Genomic DNA, 15321 nt, shown 5'->3' on the forward strand with positions numbered 1-15321 from the left:
TTCTTCCAAGAGTCAGGCTAAAATGTACCTTGCAATAGTGTCCCGTGCCAATGGTGCGGAAGATTTTGTCGATGGAGGCGTTGGAGGGCAGGGTGCAGTTGAAGATGTTGAACTGGCGCTTGAGGCGCTGCGGGATGTCGTTGCGGCCGCCTCCTGGTTGGATCATGGCTGCCAGGAACTGGATGTCCACGATGTTGGTGAACTCGCCGGGCTTCTCCAAGCTGTAGAAGCCCCTCGTTGCCATCAGCTGACGCACAATCTCGTTGGTGATCTGTTTGAATGAATAAAATCAAGGAGTGTGACAAGCTGTCACTCAAAATCCCCTTCCTTCATAGGTTACAGATAGCAAAGACAACACATTCATGTACATGTCCTTTTAGTCATGAAGATCATGTAATATTCCTGTTCAGTAGTTGACGTTATGAAAGAGTTGACTTTCTGACATTCTTTTCTTTGCCCATTGTTTGTTTGTTTGTTTGGTTTTTTTGGGGGGGAGGGGTCATTAACATTTCATGCTGAATCAGCAACATCAGAAGTGTAGCTTCCACTGTGTGTGTGTGTGTGGGGGGGGAGATTTCTGTCTGTAAGTATCTAATACATTTTTTTCAAAAATTCTCTTGTTAAGCTGATTATCCTTGCAGTACAATCATTGTGGTCAACGGTCCCGATTTATTGTAATGTAACACTGTTGCATGTGCTAATCTCGCTTGCCTACTCCATTAGCTTGATACAGTGACACTTGACAGCAAATCACCAACCACTTGTCCTGTCTTGTCTTTTGCTAAATATATAATTGATAACTTAAAGAGAAATGCTTGCAATGAGGAGGAATGCTGGAGGAAGTCGTGTACTTGTGAGATCAACAAACAACAATCTCACCTGATCTCCCCACTCATTGATGATTGGCATGTTGACGTCGTCAATGAAGACCGACATGCTCTTGCCAGCTGGAGGGCCATAGGTGGTACCCACTCGCTTGTCCACGTAACTCTCGATGGTACGCTGCAGAGACGGGGAGGAGGGTGTAAGAGTAGATAGACAAGCATTGTAGAAAATAGTACCTCCAGTCAATTGACATAAAAAAAAAATGATAAACTATTTTTCAGTGACACTGTGTCAATCCCTCATCAAATGTAGAAATGCATTAGAAGAATACACACAAAAAGCAATCATATAGTATCAATCCCACATATTAAATTTTGAATCACAAATAAATTTGTGTCAAGAATTTAAAAAAAAAAAGGATGGACATACTCTGTACGGACACAACATTCCTGCTGGACTGAAGATAGACCACTCTTTATCTCATTCTTATCAAATTCTCTATGCATACAATAGCTATAGAGTAAAAAAAAAACCCTGCTGATTGGCCAATCTTAACGACAGAGTTGCTTATTTTTATCCTTAGAGTTCTGAATAGGTACTATGCCTACATAAAAACTTATCCTGAAAGGACATCTGAAACTTAAAAAAAGAAATCAAAGAAATCACTGCACACCATATCTACGACAAGAGTTCTCACGCTCAGGTAAAAAGAACTTCTGTAAAATCTCTGCACCTATGACAGAGGCACGAGTACATGTAAATGTTTCAACAGCATACCTGGAACATGTTTGGCGTGGTGGCGGATGAGAAGTTCAAGCTCTTGAAGAGGTGATGTTCAGCATCATACTTGTTGCAGTAGCCCTTGATGACAACAGTCTTGGCTGTTCCTTGCTCACCTGTCGTGGTCAAATGTGGTTATATAATGATTACAGAGTGATGACTGTAACTGCACTTATCACATGCTATATGACTTTCAAGCAGAAATACAACAGCACTCTACATACACGTTGTATTTCTTCAAATTCACTGGCCAGATCATTAACTCTTCATTCTAAATATGACATGCTTCGATATAGCTTCAACTGACTGATCTTTAAGTTACTTATATCAGATATACCATGACCAAGTTTGATTTCCACATTCTATCAATTCTTCTTATGCACTGACAAAGTCGTAATTCCCGTTTCACAACCAATATGTCATGAACTAGTGCAAAAGCTGACCTGTTTAAGTTACTATGATACAGGCAACATGACAAGTATGATTTCATTTGAAATGGTTGTCAATGCTACAACTGCCAGTGTTACATAAATACTTGAAAACAGATTATCAAATACTTGGAAATCTGAGAAAACATCTCCTTTCCAAATGACAAGAGTTCAATAAGAGGTCAGTGGACAGCTTAAAAGGTGTCATCGGAGTCAGGATTTGATGAACCTGTCTGAATAGATATGAATGAATGGGAAGGCATTTACAGTAAGGGGAAGGGAAAGGAGTAAGTAAAGTGGACAAAGAAAAAAACAAAAGGAAGAGAGACAGGTAATAAGAGAGGTGTAGCTATAACGAGGAGGACACCATAGTCTTTTTCTCACCAATGAGAAGAACGGCCTTCTCCTGCTTGGCGATGGTGTGGATCAAGAAGTCAGTGCAGACGTTGTCCACGTTGGGAACCAGGATGGTGGCGTATTCTGGGGTAGAGTCCTTCGGATACACATACTCAGGCACCTGGGGATCAGAGGAGACACAATGATTTCCAGTAAAATCACAAGCAACATGTGTCATGAGATACGTGCGATAGTCACAGTATATTTCCACACATTTCAAGCATGATGCCTGCATTATTGGATTCCTCTTTCCCTCCAATGAGAAGAGTGAATAGATAACTTGATATCTGCTTAGCTTTCTGACATTAAACTGTCCATAACGGGTGTGTATACATTATCGTACCTGCGCTGATTTAATGAAACAGTACATCAAACCCTTTCAATGCAGTTTGTTTCTCAAACAGCATCCTACGAAAAAGTTGAGATTTACATATCATTATCTTTATTATGATTACTTATTCAGCCAAACAAGACATCACAAATAAAGTTACATGTTACACATCCAAGTGGAAATGGCACAGTTCACTTGCATAGTTCATTCACCAGCCATCCATCCTTTCATCCATTCATTCATCCATCTATCCATCCTCCATCATCTATCCATCCATCCATCATCCATCCATCCATCCATCCATCATCTATGCATCCATCTATCATTCATTCATTCATCCATCCATACCTTTATCCATCCATGCATCCATTCATCCCTCCAACACATCCTAATCATCCATCATCCATCTATCCATATATCATCAATCCATACATACATCATTCATCCATTTCCCCATTCATCGATCCATCCCTCTCATCTGTCCATCACCCTATCTTCCAAAGTAATCACAGAAGGGATCAGTGAGCAGCGGATCCTCCCAGAGGCAAACGTTCCTTACCCTATCCGACCAGTGCTGCCACTGACCGTCGTCCGTGACGACAAACTCAAAGATGGTCTGTCCAGGCTGGGTCTTGGGTAGCAACAGGCCACCTCTTTCCACTAGCCACTCCTCCATCTGTCAATTGAACGTAAAATGACATCATCAATATCAGAAAATCATGACCATCAATTAAAATTTAATGCTGTGATGATTTTTCCCCCAGAGCAGCAAGCGATAGGGACAATTTTACAGTAAAATGTTAGTAGAAACATCTGGAAAAAGATGAATGAATAGATTTTTAAGACAAGATAAACTGCCTCACCATGTGTTTATCAACCATGACTACTTATATCAGCACTACACACCAACAAACCAGGATTATTGCAATGTATCTTCCTTTTGTTTCAGTTTTCAAGCATGACACTCAACCCCTGCATGATATTTTTTTCTTTATTCAAGGCACAAAATTATGTAAGATTGCTACAAAAATATTTAGCATGTAAGCTACGGTGTACTTTATCTGCAAAAACCTGCTAAAGATGGCTACTCACAAGAGTCCAACATGCTGTTCTCATTGATAAGACAGCAGGGGGTAATCCATCAAATAAAACTATTTCAGACATCCCACACTTGAGCATTCTCTTACAAAAAAGTTCTAAAATTTATCACCAAACCAGAAACGTATTTCGTTGTTCTATGATTGATCCTTTGTGGGCTTCTTTTAAAGCCACCTATTTTTCATATTGGGTGCTCTGAATCCACTTGTCCTCTTGCGCTAGGCAACCACAGCTCCCCCCCCCCCCCCCCCCATCTCTAGAATGTGTGATAAAAGATGAATGAGATGCTTATCCCTGACTAGGGAACTTGAAATTGAAACAAATTTGGTGCCTACCAATGCCACAAATATTTGAAAAATAATATTTAATATGAATGTGTAGATATAATGATTATTGCCTACATTTTTCATTGAGTCAATCTCTAACGATTTTGTGTTTTTTGTTTGTTTGTTTGTTTGTTTTTTGGGGGTGTTTGTTGTTGTTGTTGTTGTTTTCTCTCTAGTTTGTGATGAACTCTGACCTTCTTCCTGTCGTCCAGCTCCAGCAGGGCTCCCAGGGACCACATGAGGCCAAAGATGTAGAGACGCTCCAGATGCTCCCTGGAGGGGTTGGCATCCTCCCCTGGGATCAGGCCCGACAGGATGTCGATGGCCTGACGCACGTACATGCACTCCAGGATCTGTGAGTGAGGTCAGAGGTCAGAAGATGAGGTCAAAGGTCATAAGTCAGCAGTTATGCAACCAGAGGGTGAGGAGGTGAAATGGACAGGACAAATTTAGGTATTTGACAACATACATGTACTGACATAAATACATACTGACATACATACATACATACATGTACATGTACAATTTGTACATACTGACAGTTCAGAGATAGGTAAATGATTAGAGACAATGAACTCCTTGAGATAAGAAGAACAAGTCAGGATCACATAGTGCTACAATACTTACATGTCCCTCTGGTAACCTTACAGTGACAATCTCCAAAATTCTTCTAAATCAGTTTTGCGATTTATAAGAATTTTGGATATTACACTTCGACTGGATGAATAACAATCTACATCAGCTTACAGTGACAAGTAATTCAAAGACCACGCTATATGATTAAAGGACGTCACACAGGTTGTAGGAGAAGCTTCAGGGAGCTGTAATAAAACTTTAACAACAAAATGCAAGATAGATAATTCGTGAACATGACACTATGCTGTCATAGCACTTGTTGGAATAGCAAAAAAATAACAAAGACAAATCTTACATCCATCTTGGGCACCAAGTTCTGGACGATGTAAGTGTAGAGATCCTTGAAGGTATCCTCAAACAGCGACATCAGCACTTCCTGCTGGGTGGCCGGCCTGGTGTACAGCCAACCCTAGAGGGAGACATAATGCAAATACAAACAAGGTGAGTAGACAAGATAGGAATTCATGCCTGCCTGTGATAAAGCACATGGAGGTGCATGTATGTAAGGTCAATTCAAATCTGCACATTGGTGTGGTATAACATGGAATGCAATGTGCTTTAGTTTGACGTACTTAAATCCTGAAAACTACTTGTATTTTTACCCATCTCCATCTTTGTTAAGTTTATTTCTCTGCCTGTGCCAACAAATCACTGAGGATATTTATAGATGTATCAATGTGAATTAGTGTACATCACAGTGGAGAACTCATCAATTTTCACTTAAACCCAGACTATCAATACGACACTTTCAATCTGAATATCTTGAATGAGCATGAGTCATGACTGGTTCCATGACATTTGCTCCTGCGACAATTTCGCCCATGAAATATCTGCACGCTAAGCCAAAAATGAAACTTACCCCACAAACACAACCCTGGCCCTAATTCTATTCTTCACATCAAACTAAACCTAAAATCCTATCACAACCCTAACCCTAACCCACAAACATCACCCTAGCCCTAATTCTATTCTTCGCATCAAACTAAACCTAAAACCCGATCACAACCCTAACCCTAAGTCCTTGGAGTAAATAAGACCGGAACACCTGTCGCAGCAGCAAGTGTTGTGTCAGCATCATGACTATGCTTTGTTCCTGGAAGAAATTGAATTTGCAACTGTCCAGTCTGATAAAATCTTGCTCCAATATCAAACAAACAAAGAGAAAACAAACAAACGAAACACATAAACATAACCCTAACCCTAATCCTAATCCTCACATGAAAATAAACCTAAAACCCCATCACAACCCTAACCCTAACCCTAAGTCCTTGGAGTGTATCTTACTTGGAGGATGGGATTCCAGTCCATGATGGAGGAGCTCATGTAGACCATGCCGTTCCTGGAAACGGTGGCCGGGGAGGCGTTGTCGATATTGTGGGGCTCAAAGACCACCTTGCAGTTGGGCGACATGGGGATTCGGTCGCCGTTGGCCAGGGTCAGCGTCTTGTTGTCGTCCAGCACGCTGTTCAGGTTCTCGATCCAGATGGCGTCCACCGGACCGTCCAGCACGATCCAGATGTGCTCCCCCTGGAACGATGCAAGAGCAATCCACGAGTGGAATAATGTTCTCTATATTTTGCCGCACACAGATTCAATACATTAAAGAGACTTTTTCCATATTTCTCATTATTTTCATCCATCTTGAAAAAGAATATACACTCTAACTGCATGCAATTGTTCTTTATTTAATTAATCACCAGATGAACAAAGCATACACAAACAGGTATTGCCTGAGCACCATTACTTACAGTCTCTGATGTAATAATCTAGATAAGATATGAAGTGAGTGAGGAGGGGTACAACAACGGGAGACAATAACCCTCAACCACTGATCTCAATAGGAGGTATCTAGATGTCTCATAAGCCAATCGCTTTGAAGCCAGCACACGGCCATCTTACCTCGCACTTTGCCCACACAGTTGTGAATGGAGTTCACAACTAACACGATCTTGGTGACAGTCTGCTTGAAAATGCATACAAGTCCCCATAGAGTGTGTCTGGTAACATGTTGGCATGGTGGCTTCACTCGATTGTACAGCATGAATGGACGACTGAGATATCCAGACACTTCCTATAGTGATCAATGCCCTCAAATCCATCAAGAATGGATGCTGAAATAAACCATTTAAAGTGAACTATTCACGTCACTGACCTTCTTGGCTTTGAGCGTCTTCCTCCAGAGGGTGGAAAAGATACCGTCAGTCCAGTCGTTGGTGGCGACGTCCAGTCGGCCGAACATCTGGGGGGCGGTGATGGCCTTGGGATTCATCCTCATCTCCCTGTGGGGGGCGCCACAGTCACCCATGGCCTTCATCAGAACGTTGATACACTTTGTCTTGCCTGGAAGGGAGGGGGCAGAGGTCAATGAATTGTGATGATAACTGCAGCATGTAAAGAATTACTTGTTTGTTTTTGTTATTTTGTTTATGTGTGTGTGTGTGTGTGTGTGCGTGTGTGTGTTTTAAGAGAAATGACAGGCATTGAGTAAAAGCAGTCTGCAAAAATAGAAAATAATCTGGGGGTATATATTGTTTTCTTTGTGTGTGTTTTTTTTTAAGTGTGTAATAAGAAGCCTTATAGGATATTGGTATGCATATCATGAATACAACAGGGCAAAGGTACCAAGTTGACCCTGATAATAAAAGAGAAAACAAATGCATTGGCAAAGTCTTTTCAGCCTAAACTCTGATAAGGGAGAAGGGGAGAAGTAAATGGAATAAGTGAGGCATACCATTTATCTAATTTGTATTGAAATCTACTCTTATATATTGCATTATGTTCTCCCAGAATTAGGAAGCTCATTCTTGGGTTATGACTTCCTGTTGGGGATTTTGCCACCACAGCCTCTGACCGGTACACTGACCTGCACCGCTGGGTCCAAGGGTCATCATGCCGTGGCGGACGCGTTGTGTCTCGTACAGCTGAATCAACTTCAGCGTCCAGGGGGGATGGTGGACCAGGCCTGCTTCACGGATCTACAGAATTTGAGAGAAAAAGGATTGAGTGACAATTATTCACGCTCTCCATCTCACCCTTCAATTTGTAAAAGTTTGTGGAAAATTTCAGTGATCGACAATTTGACAGAAATTCAATGTAAAGATTTATTACATCACTCTTTCCATGTAATTCATATGGTGCTGAGAAGCAGAAGTCACAGGATAACATAAAAGCTTGTGGAAGGCCAGATTCACTCAAATCTACAGTGGCAAACTGTTGAGAATAATGACTGGCTTTTCTATTTCTAAATTGTGATATAACAATTTAGTCATTTGAGTGGCAAAACTTTGTTGGCAAAGAAACTATGTTGGTAAAAATTGATGCCTTTAACTTTCTTGTTATCAGAGCGGCGTCCACATTGCTTCAAGCAGATTTAGCCATAATATCAGGATTACACTCGGCACATTTTTTTCCCCTACATCTACAAGCAAATAGAAATATTATAGGCTAGTGTCTGTCTTACCTGTTTCTCAATGGCTGCCTCGATGTCGGGATAACCAGCCTTGTCTAGCGTCATGCCAGGGAACAGATCATCAATGAGAGACAAGAACAAAGGTTCATCCTCGTCGACCTGTAGAGGGCAACAAACAGAGGCCATATCACATTCAGGTTTATTTACTGGTCAGCTATTTGGACAAGGTCATGAGTAGTACTTTACTTGGGAACAGCTTTCATTCTCTTGCAGTTTAAATGCTAACAGAAGCACAACAGATATTTAGCCTCACTGCAAGGATGCTAATCTTCTCAAAAACAAGGATCTCAACTTGGGATAAGCAACATCACAGACTCACAGGTACGAACTACTCGAATCACAAAATCCACATACCAGTTTGGAGAGGTTCATGTCCCTCAGAACCCTCATGACAATCATGTTCTCACTGTCCTGTGGGTTAGCTCTCTTGAAGGCTCCCAGGGTACGCAGCACGGAGAGAATGTTGCGCAGACCAAAGTCGTAGTGGACCTGTTAAGTCACATACATGTATGAGTAAAAGGAACATTTGTTATAAGAATAGAACAGAAAAGCAATTGAAAGATTATTTCATGAAAGAGAGAGTCTGATTACAATGACTGCTAGTTATCTGGGTGAGTACATACATGTATGCCTGTATTCAACAAAATATAATTACCCAGTTATCATCACGAAAAGGAAATGACATACGGGAATCATACTCTTTCTATGGAGGGGGAGGGGTGACAGGGGAGGAAAAAGTCACAATATCAAGGATGTCACTACATGTAAAAAATTGACATCTTCTTCAAGCATACAGTGGATGCCAAAAAATGACATTATGACAATAATGACAAATCATGTTGCCCTATATGACTCAACACTCATTAAAACATATCGCTTGATCAATATGACTGAAAACTTACATGCAATTGCTGGAACGTATCCATCCAATATATCAGACATTGTATTACACCTATACACCATGTTCTTTGTTGAGGATGCAGATTTCTGCTTACACACAAAATGTATCAGTTCATCTCCGTCGCATGCAATATAAGGTCTTTATGCAATCGACGCTCCGGTCAAACTGTCCTTGATGACCGCTCACCTGTTTGGTCAGCTGCTCCTCACACAGCTTGTAGAGGGTGTAGAACTTGCGGGCCAGGATCACGTTGCCCTGGAAACCACAGGCGGCTAGCTTGACCCTCATGATGATCTGCCGGTCAGGGACCATCATGGCCACGGTACGGAACTGGATCTTCAGGTTCTCGGGCAGCTCCTGCCGACCGGCATAGCCAGGGTTCTGTTGGGGGGGGGGGGGGTTAAAGGATGGTACAATAGGTGCAGATATTTACAAGACAGTTCACTTCCAATATGATGCATTTTGATGGTGGTAAACTTTGAGGAAGGCAAGTAAAAAAAAAAAAGTGACATTTAGGTTGACTTCTGTGGGTGTGAGACACAGTACAACTTAAGTGCACACCACATATCTGTTATAAGCAGAATACATCAATGAACTAATACAGAACATGAGAGACACAACGGCACATATTTCTTTGACAACAGTGACAAGTTGATAATGCTAACAAAAATGGGGGCGGATCTACAGTTTTGAAGCACTGGGTCTGCTCATATCAAAATAGGTTACACGTACTTACAACTCTTAATAATATGACTGTACCACCAAACATTCTTCCAGTAAAGTTCTGATATGTGCTCCACTAAATCAAAATCTCCATGCAGCAGCATTGTGGTACTCTAGATAAGACCCTTGAATTTGAAACAGGTCCCAGGTTCAGGTCCTGCAAGTGCCTAAATCTTTGGACAAGATGTTTTGTTTCTGTTTTTTTCCCTGCCCAGTCCAGGTGTATAAATGGATACCAGGCAATGCTAGGGCAATAATAATGGTAGGGTCCTCTGGAAGAACAGTGCTAACACTGAAGAAGCTACCCAGGATAAATAAGACCACATAAGTGAACAAATTGACAGAGTGCAGCATCTAGGAGGATGGAGGTAGTCTCACCATGGTCAAGAAGATGCCAAACTCTGGGTCCATGTCGACCACATCTCCGTCGGTGAAGATGAACTGGTTCTTGCGCTCCTTCTTGCACATGAGAACGATGTAGATCTGCTGAGCGGCCACGGAGAGCACGGGCAGTTCAATGCGGTTGAACTCGTCGAAGCAGCCCCAGCTCCCGGACTGAGCCAGACCTGAAGAACCATGAACACAGCGTGTGAGTTGGTGATGGTGTTATCATTCGCTCTCTGTGTAAAGCCTCTTTTTTTTCTTGTTTTTTTTAATCCTAAATGATCTAGACATGCTCTGCAGGGAAATGATACATAAATGTGGCTCTGAGACTTTGTTTATTGTCAATATAGCGTAAAGGATTCTGATGTTGATCAATCATCTCTGCAGATTTTATGACAGATGATCTTGAATTCACTTGGCTTATCAATCCCCTCACTCATTTCTTTAATACTAAATGTGATGTTCACAATGTACTAGTACTGTATGCAAACACATTCACTTCCGATCTTGTTTCTGCAAGTTCTCCTCATTTTGCCACCACTAGCCCAGGACTTTACCTTTGTAGATGCGCCCCAGACCTCTGAAGTCCATCTGGTCAGAGCAATTGAAGACGACAACATATTTTCCCAGAGCTTTGCCCATGTCCTTGGTGGTCTCTGTCTTGCCCGTGCCTGCGGGGCCAGCTGGGGCTCCTCCCATACTCATCCCAAGGGCCTGAGACAGGGTGATGTAGCACCTACAATCCCAGCCAAAGATGATGATAAAGTTAGTTCAATGATATATCACATTACTTACAATATACAGTTACAAAAGGGACTAAGAGAAACAAAAATATTATCAAGTTTCAACAGATGTTTTACTGTTCAAGTTATGTTTGGGTAAGGTGGATCTTCTCGCCCCCTGATTTGGCTTGTTCCAGTCTCTGCAGTGCACACACTTTTTTCAGTTGGAAGGGAGGATGAAACTGCTAATTGGTCACTCATTAGTTTGTTTACTTGTTTGTTTGTTATATTCTCCTTCCCCATCTCGGAATATCGCTCTTGCACAAGATCTGATTTGTATATGGTAACTTAATGTTCTGCCTTTTTTTTGTTCTTTTTTACAATTCCTCTATGTTGTTCAGTGATTGCGTTATTCTAATCAAGTTGATTGTTGTAAATAATGTGATTCTGTATAATTTTTCAATAAAACATAAATAAAAAAAAACAGATGTTTTACTGATTTGATATGAATTTGAATTGATCTGAAGATAGCTTGAAATACATGGATTTGCGAATGTACAACCCAAATACTGTAACTTTATCACTGTAATATTATCAACACCTAATATGAAGATATATATAAATTTACGATTAAATTCACTGCATACATAGACGTTACCCCCATGCACTTAATTCTCGTGAATTGAGCCCAACTGGCTACACAAAGCTATAACAGTTTCTCGTGAAAAAATCTGCATGATTGTTGAATCCATGCAGTTGTCATTGCACAGGAATCCCTTACTCAACAAACTGTGTAACTCTGATATATATATACACCTCATAAGCCATTTACACATACTCCTTGTGAGCCATTTGCATATAATCCTTGTGAGCCAATTCAAACACACACACACCTTGTGAGCCATTTACACATACACCTTGTGAACCATTTACTCATACTCCTTGTACGTCATTTTCACATATTCCTTGGGGGCCATTTCTACATACACATTGTGAGCCATTTGAACATACTCCTTGTGGGCTAGAAGTGTTTACACATACACCCTGTAAGCCACAAGTGTTTATACACATACACCTTGTGAGCTACACTGGGGGAAGGACTGACCTGTCAGTGAGAGGAGTGATCACCAATCGGTCCGTGCAGCCCACAGGTTCGTTCATGTAGGCAAAGTCGACGTCGGTGACAGAGATGATGCACTGGTCGGTGTCCTCGTTGAAGTAGAAGCGAGACTGCTTGAGCCACTCAAAGTCATTGGATGACTTGATGTGCATGCGTACCTGTCAGATGCCAATGAAAATATATGTCATATTATACCCATATGCACCATAGTACATACAGAATGTTCTACATATATCATGTGTTATGTTTCAGACTTCAATCTCATACACAATATCTATAGCAGTGCATGACTTAAACACACTGTGGCAGAAAGCCAGAAAATTATATAAGATAGATGCAATGTTTGATTTATTAGTTTTGTGAACAAAACATAAACAGTCAAACCTATCTTAGCGAATACCTGTCTATAGCAGCCCTTACCGTATATAACCATTAAAAACAATTCCCTCTCAGAGAAAAAGCATGTTTAGGCCACCGCAATACTATACAACTTTAGGTCACACGACTAAGCAACTTTTGATCTGGGCTAATGTAATTTCGGATCCAAAGTCTGTCAATCATGCGACTGACAGTCAGATACTAAGCGGTTGCCTTTATATAATCTGTCTATAGCGGCCACTTGTCTATAACTGCCACCTTTTTTTCGGCTCCCTTGCGTGTCCGCTACAGGCCAGATTGACTACTTGCAGGGGTTGCCCAATATGTGGTTTAAGTAAAGCGTCGGCGATCAATGCCCCCATTTCACGAGGAAAATGCATCCTCTACAGCTGGTCACTTGGGAAAGGTTAAGCGTTAGGATTTGGGGCACCACTGCTCACCAGATCATCAAAGATGTCCCTCTGGTGGACGTGGATGGTGACAAGGGTCTCAAACTTGGTCCTCTCATACTTGGTGAGCTCCTGGGTGGTCATGTCGATCAGCATGTTCAGCATGTCGAGGAAGTACTGGTTGGTGGTCGCCATGATCTGTGAAGGGGACACAGAAATTATTAGCATGGGACTATCAAAGTTGCAGGGATCACTAATCACACATGATATTACATACATCATAGACAGTAAAGGGACTAGATCTGCATTCGCCTACAAATGTTTTACACCTTGACAAGTACGAGAAGCAATCTACATACAGTGCATTCAACCTAAAGATCGCAAATGCATTGCAAGGTATCGTCATCAAATTCATGTACCATTTTAACGGATAGTGAAGTGACCTGTCCAACAACAACACCAGAATTCAGGTGACTAATGCCGACCCCTCCAATAGATTCACCCTGGGTGTTGAACAGCAGCCACAATAATGAATACATATTTTGCAAATAATTTTTGCACTAGACCGTGTAAGATGAATCTTAAATGTTCTTGATTCCACAGAATCAGAACGTAAAATAGTATTACATGTACATGTAATAATATAAAAACAAATTGTATGCTTTTCCTTTTATGCTAGTTTAATGTCTTATGAAATGCACAAAAATTTCCACACCACACAAGATTTTGACTTTTACAGTGATGGAGAGGACGAACCTTTCGGTCTGAGCGGGCATTCTTTAGGGCATCCTCGCTGTCCCTGGTCCAGATCATCTGGATTCCCAGCAGGCCCACCTGGGCTGCGTAGGTGTTCTCAAACTCGATCAGATTGAAGTTCTCCTTGTCCTGCAGGGCGATGTGGGCCGTGCGGATCACAGTGTGGATGGATTTCCGGATGTTCTTCAGCAGCTCTCCCAGCCACAACTCAACGTTGCCCTGGAGGAGAAAGGTGTACAGGAAAAAAAAAAAGTTTCAACCTTGTACAGTTCATTCCCATAATAACAAGCATGTTTGTAACAAAATTCTCAATGCAACAAAGCAAACATTCAGGTCCTACAAATCATAATCTATACAGCTGTACACACTTTACTGTCCAGCTACAACAAAATTTTGGTATAATGAAAAAAAACACAACAACAACAACATGCCAATCCAAAGGGCTTTTACACAAAAAGGAGTGCACTGTCCTGACATTTAACTCCAATGGCTTGCAATCCAGAAACATTATCGTACCTACTCCATGAATCATGTTTTTTCTCCTGCTGAAGGCATTCATACATGTAGCAATCAAGCTGATGTTTTCATCAAGTCCTATGGAAATATTCAGAAACATGGATGCAAACTCAACTTCTCAAGTTACAGAATTTATTGAGAATGTGATACCTGGACCAAACAGGCATCATTCTCCTACAATCAGGAAATCTTAAAAACTAATCACAATCCATCTGAATTATACTTAGTACCAAAACTTTAAAAATAAAAAGTGAACCGATAGAGTGATAGTTACTGTGATAATACTTCACGATAAGAAATATCAGGGTTGTCATGGCAACTGACCTGGGCATTGATGGGAGTGACCAGGTCAATCTTTTCCTTCTCCCTGGAGCTGATGGCCAGGATCTGGTCGTAGTTCTTCTCATGGAAGTCCACCGTCTTCACGTTGTCAAACAGACCCTCAAGATGGTGCTGCGAGGTACAAAGAGATATCCATGGGATGATGAAGAGGCCATAGTGTACACCAAAGTCAATAGCAGAACAATGTCTGAATGCTGAATAATTATAATATGGTTCTAGGTAATGTCCTTAGTGCCCTTAAAGCTGAAGATAAGTCATCGGACAGATGGCGCTTAGGATATTTAACTACTTTGATGGGATGAACGGACATTACTACATGTACTACATGATTAATTTTGAACATACATTGTAGGTAAAGCTTGCGTTAGAAAGATTGCATAATTGCATCTAACAGAAAGACAGAAATCACGTCAACCTTTTTCAGGATGGAGTGAAGACACAAAAACTCTCGTTGTCAGTCCTTACCTGGATGGTGTGTGAGTCCGAGGCCTGCCCAAGAATCTCCAGCAGGGCGGGGTCAGAGACGAAGAAGAAGCGGGGGAAGACCAGGCGCTTCTTCTCCAGGTAGCCCGTCAGCGACTTCTGGCAGATCTCCAGCTGCTCCAACAGGTGGGGCAGGAGCTGGGAGAGGGTGTCGTCACCCACACAGCAGCCCACCACATTGGTGTTCTCATGGGCCCGCTGCATGATCTTGGTCCACGACTTGTCGATGTTGCTGAACCGCTTGGCTTCCTGTAGGGGGTAGGGGAAGGGAAGCAAATATAAGGGGGTGACTTACCTCAGTTGCGTGCTCATCAATGA

The 15321-nt window shown here is 41.6% G+C and overlaps 1 protein-coding gene across 1 annotated transcript in view; it reads right to left on the minus strand.

Annotated features, from left to right (window-relative positions):
* Positions 1–15321, minus strand: part of LOC139735866 (dynein axonemal heavy chain 5-like) — a 91146-nt gene that overhangs the window by 32909 nt on the left and 42916 nt on the right. The window contains exons 33-52 of the mRNA XM_071646613.1: positions 14986–15252; positions 14503–14631; positions 13663–13881; positions 12958–13104; positions 12125–12297; positions 10855–11033; positions 10292–10479; positions 9377–9571; positions 8644–8778; positions 8281–8388; positions 7684–7795; positions 6973–7160; positions 6105–6347; positions 5116–5229; positions 4379–4537; positions 3320–3436; positions 2418–2550; positions 1603–1721; positions 880–1002; positions 29–271 (exon numbers count right to left, since the gene is read on the minus strand). Coding sequence (XP_071502714.1) covers positions 29–271; positions 880–1002; positions 1603–1721; positions 2418–2550; positions 3320–3436; positions 4379–4537; positions 5116–5229; positions 6105–6347; positions 6973–7160; positions 7684–7795; positions 8281–8388; positions 8644–8778; positions 9377–9571; positions 10292–10479; positions 10855–11033; positions 12125–12297; positions 12958–13104; positions 13663–13881; positions 14503–14631; positions 14986–15252 — 3291 coding nt within the window. The remainder of the gene's footprint in view (positions 1–28; positions 272–879; positions 1003–1602; positions 1722–2417; positions 2551–3319; positions 3437–4378; positions 4538–5115; positions 5230–6104; positions 6348–6972; positions 7161–7683; positions 7796–8280; positions 8389–8643; positions 8779–9376; positions 9572–10291; positions 10480–10854; positions 11034–12124; positions 12298–12957; positions 13105–13662; positions 13882–14502; positions 14632–14985; positions 15253–15321) is intronic.

Source organism: Diadema antillarum, unplaced genomic scaffold (assembly GCF_040938485.1).
Source record: "Diadema antillarum isolate AM-2024a unplaced genomic scaffold, OU_Dant_1.0 seq00000604_RagTag, whole genome shotgun sequence".
In the NCBI taxonomy this organism is placed as follows: Eukaryota; Metazoa; Echinodermata; class Echinoidea; order Diadematoida; family Diadematidae; genus Diadema; species Diadema antillarum.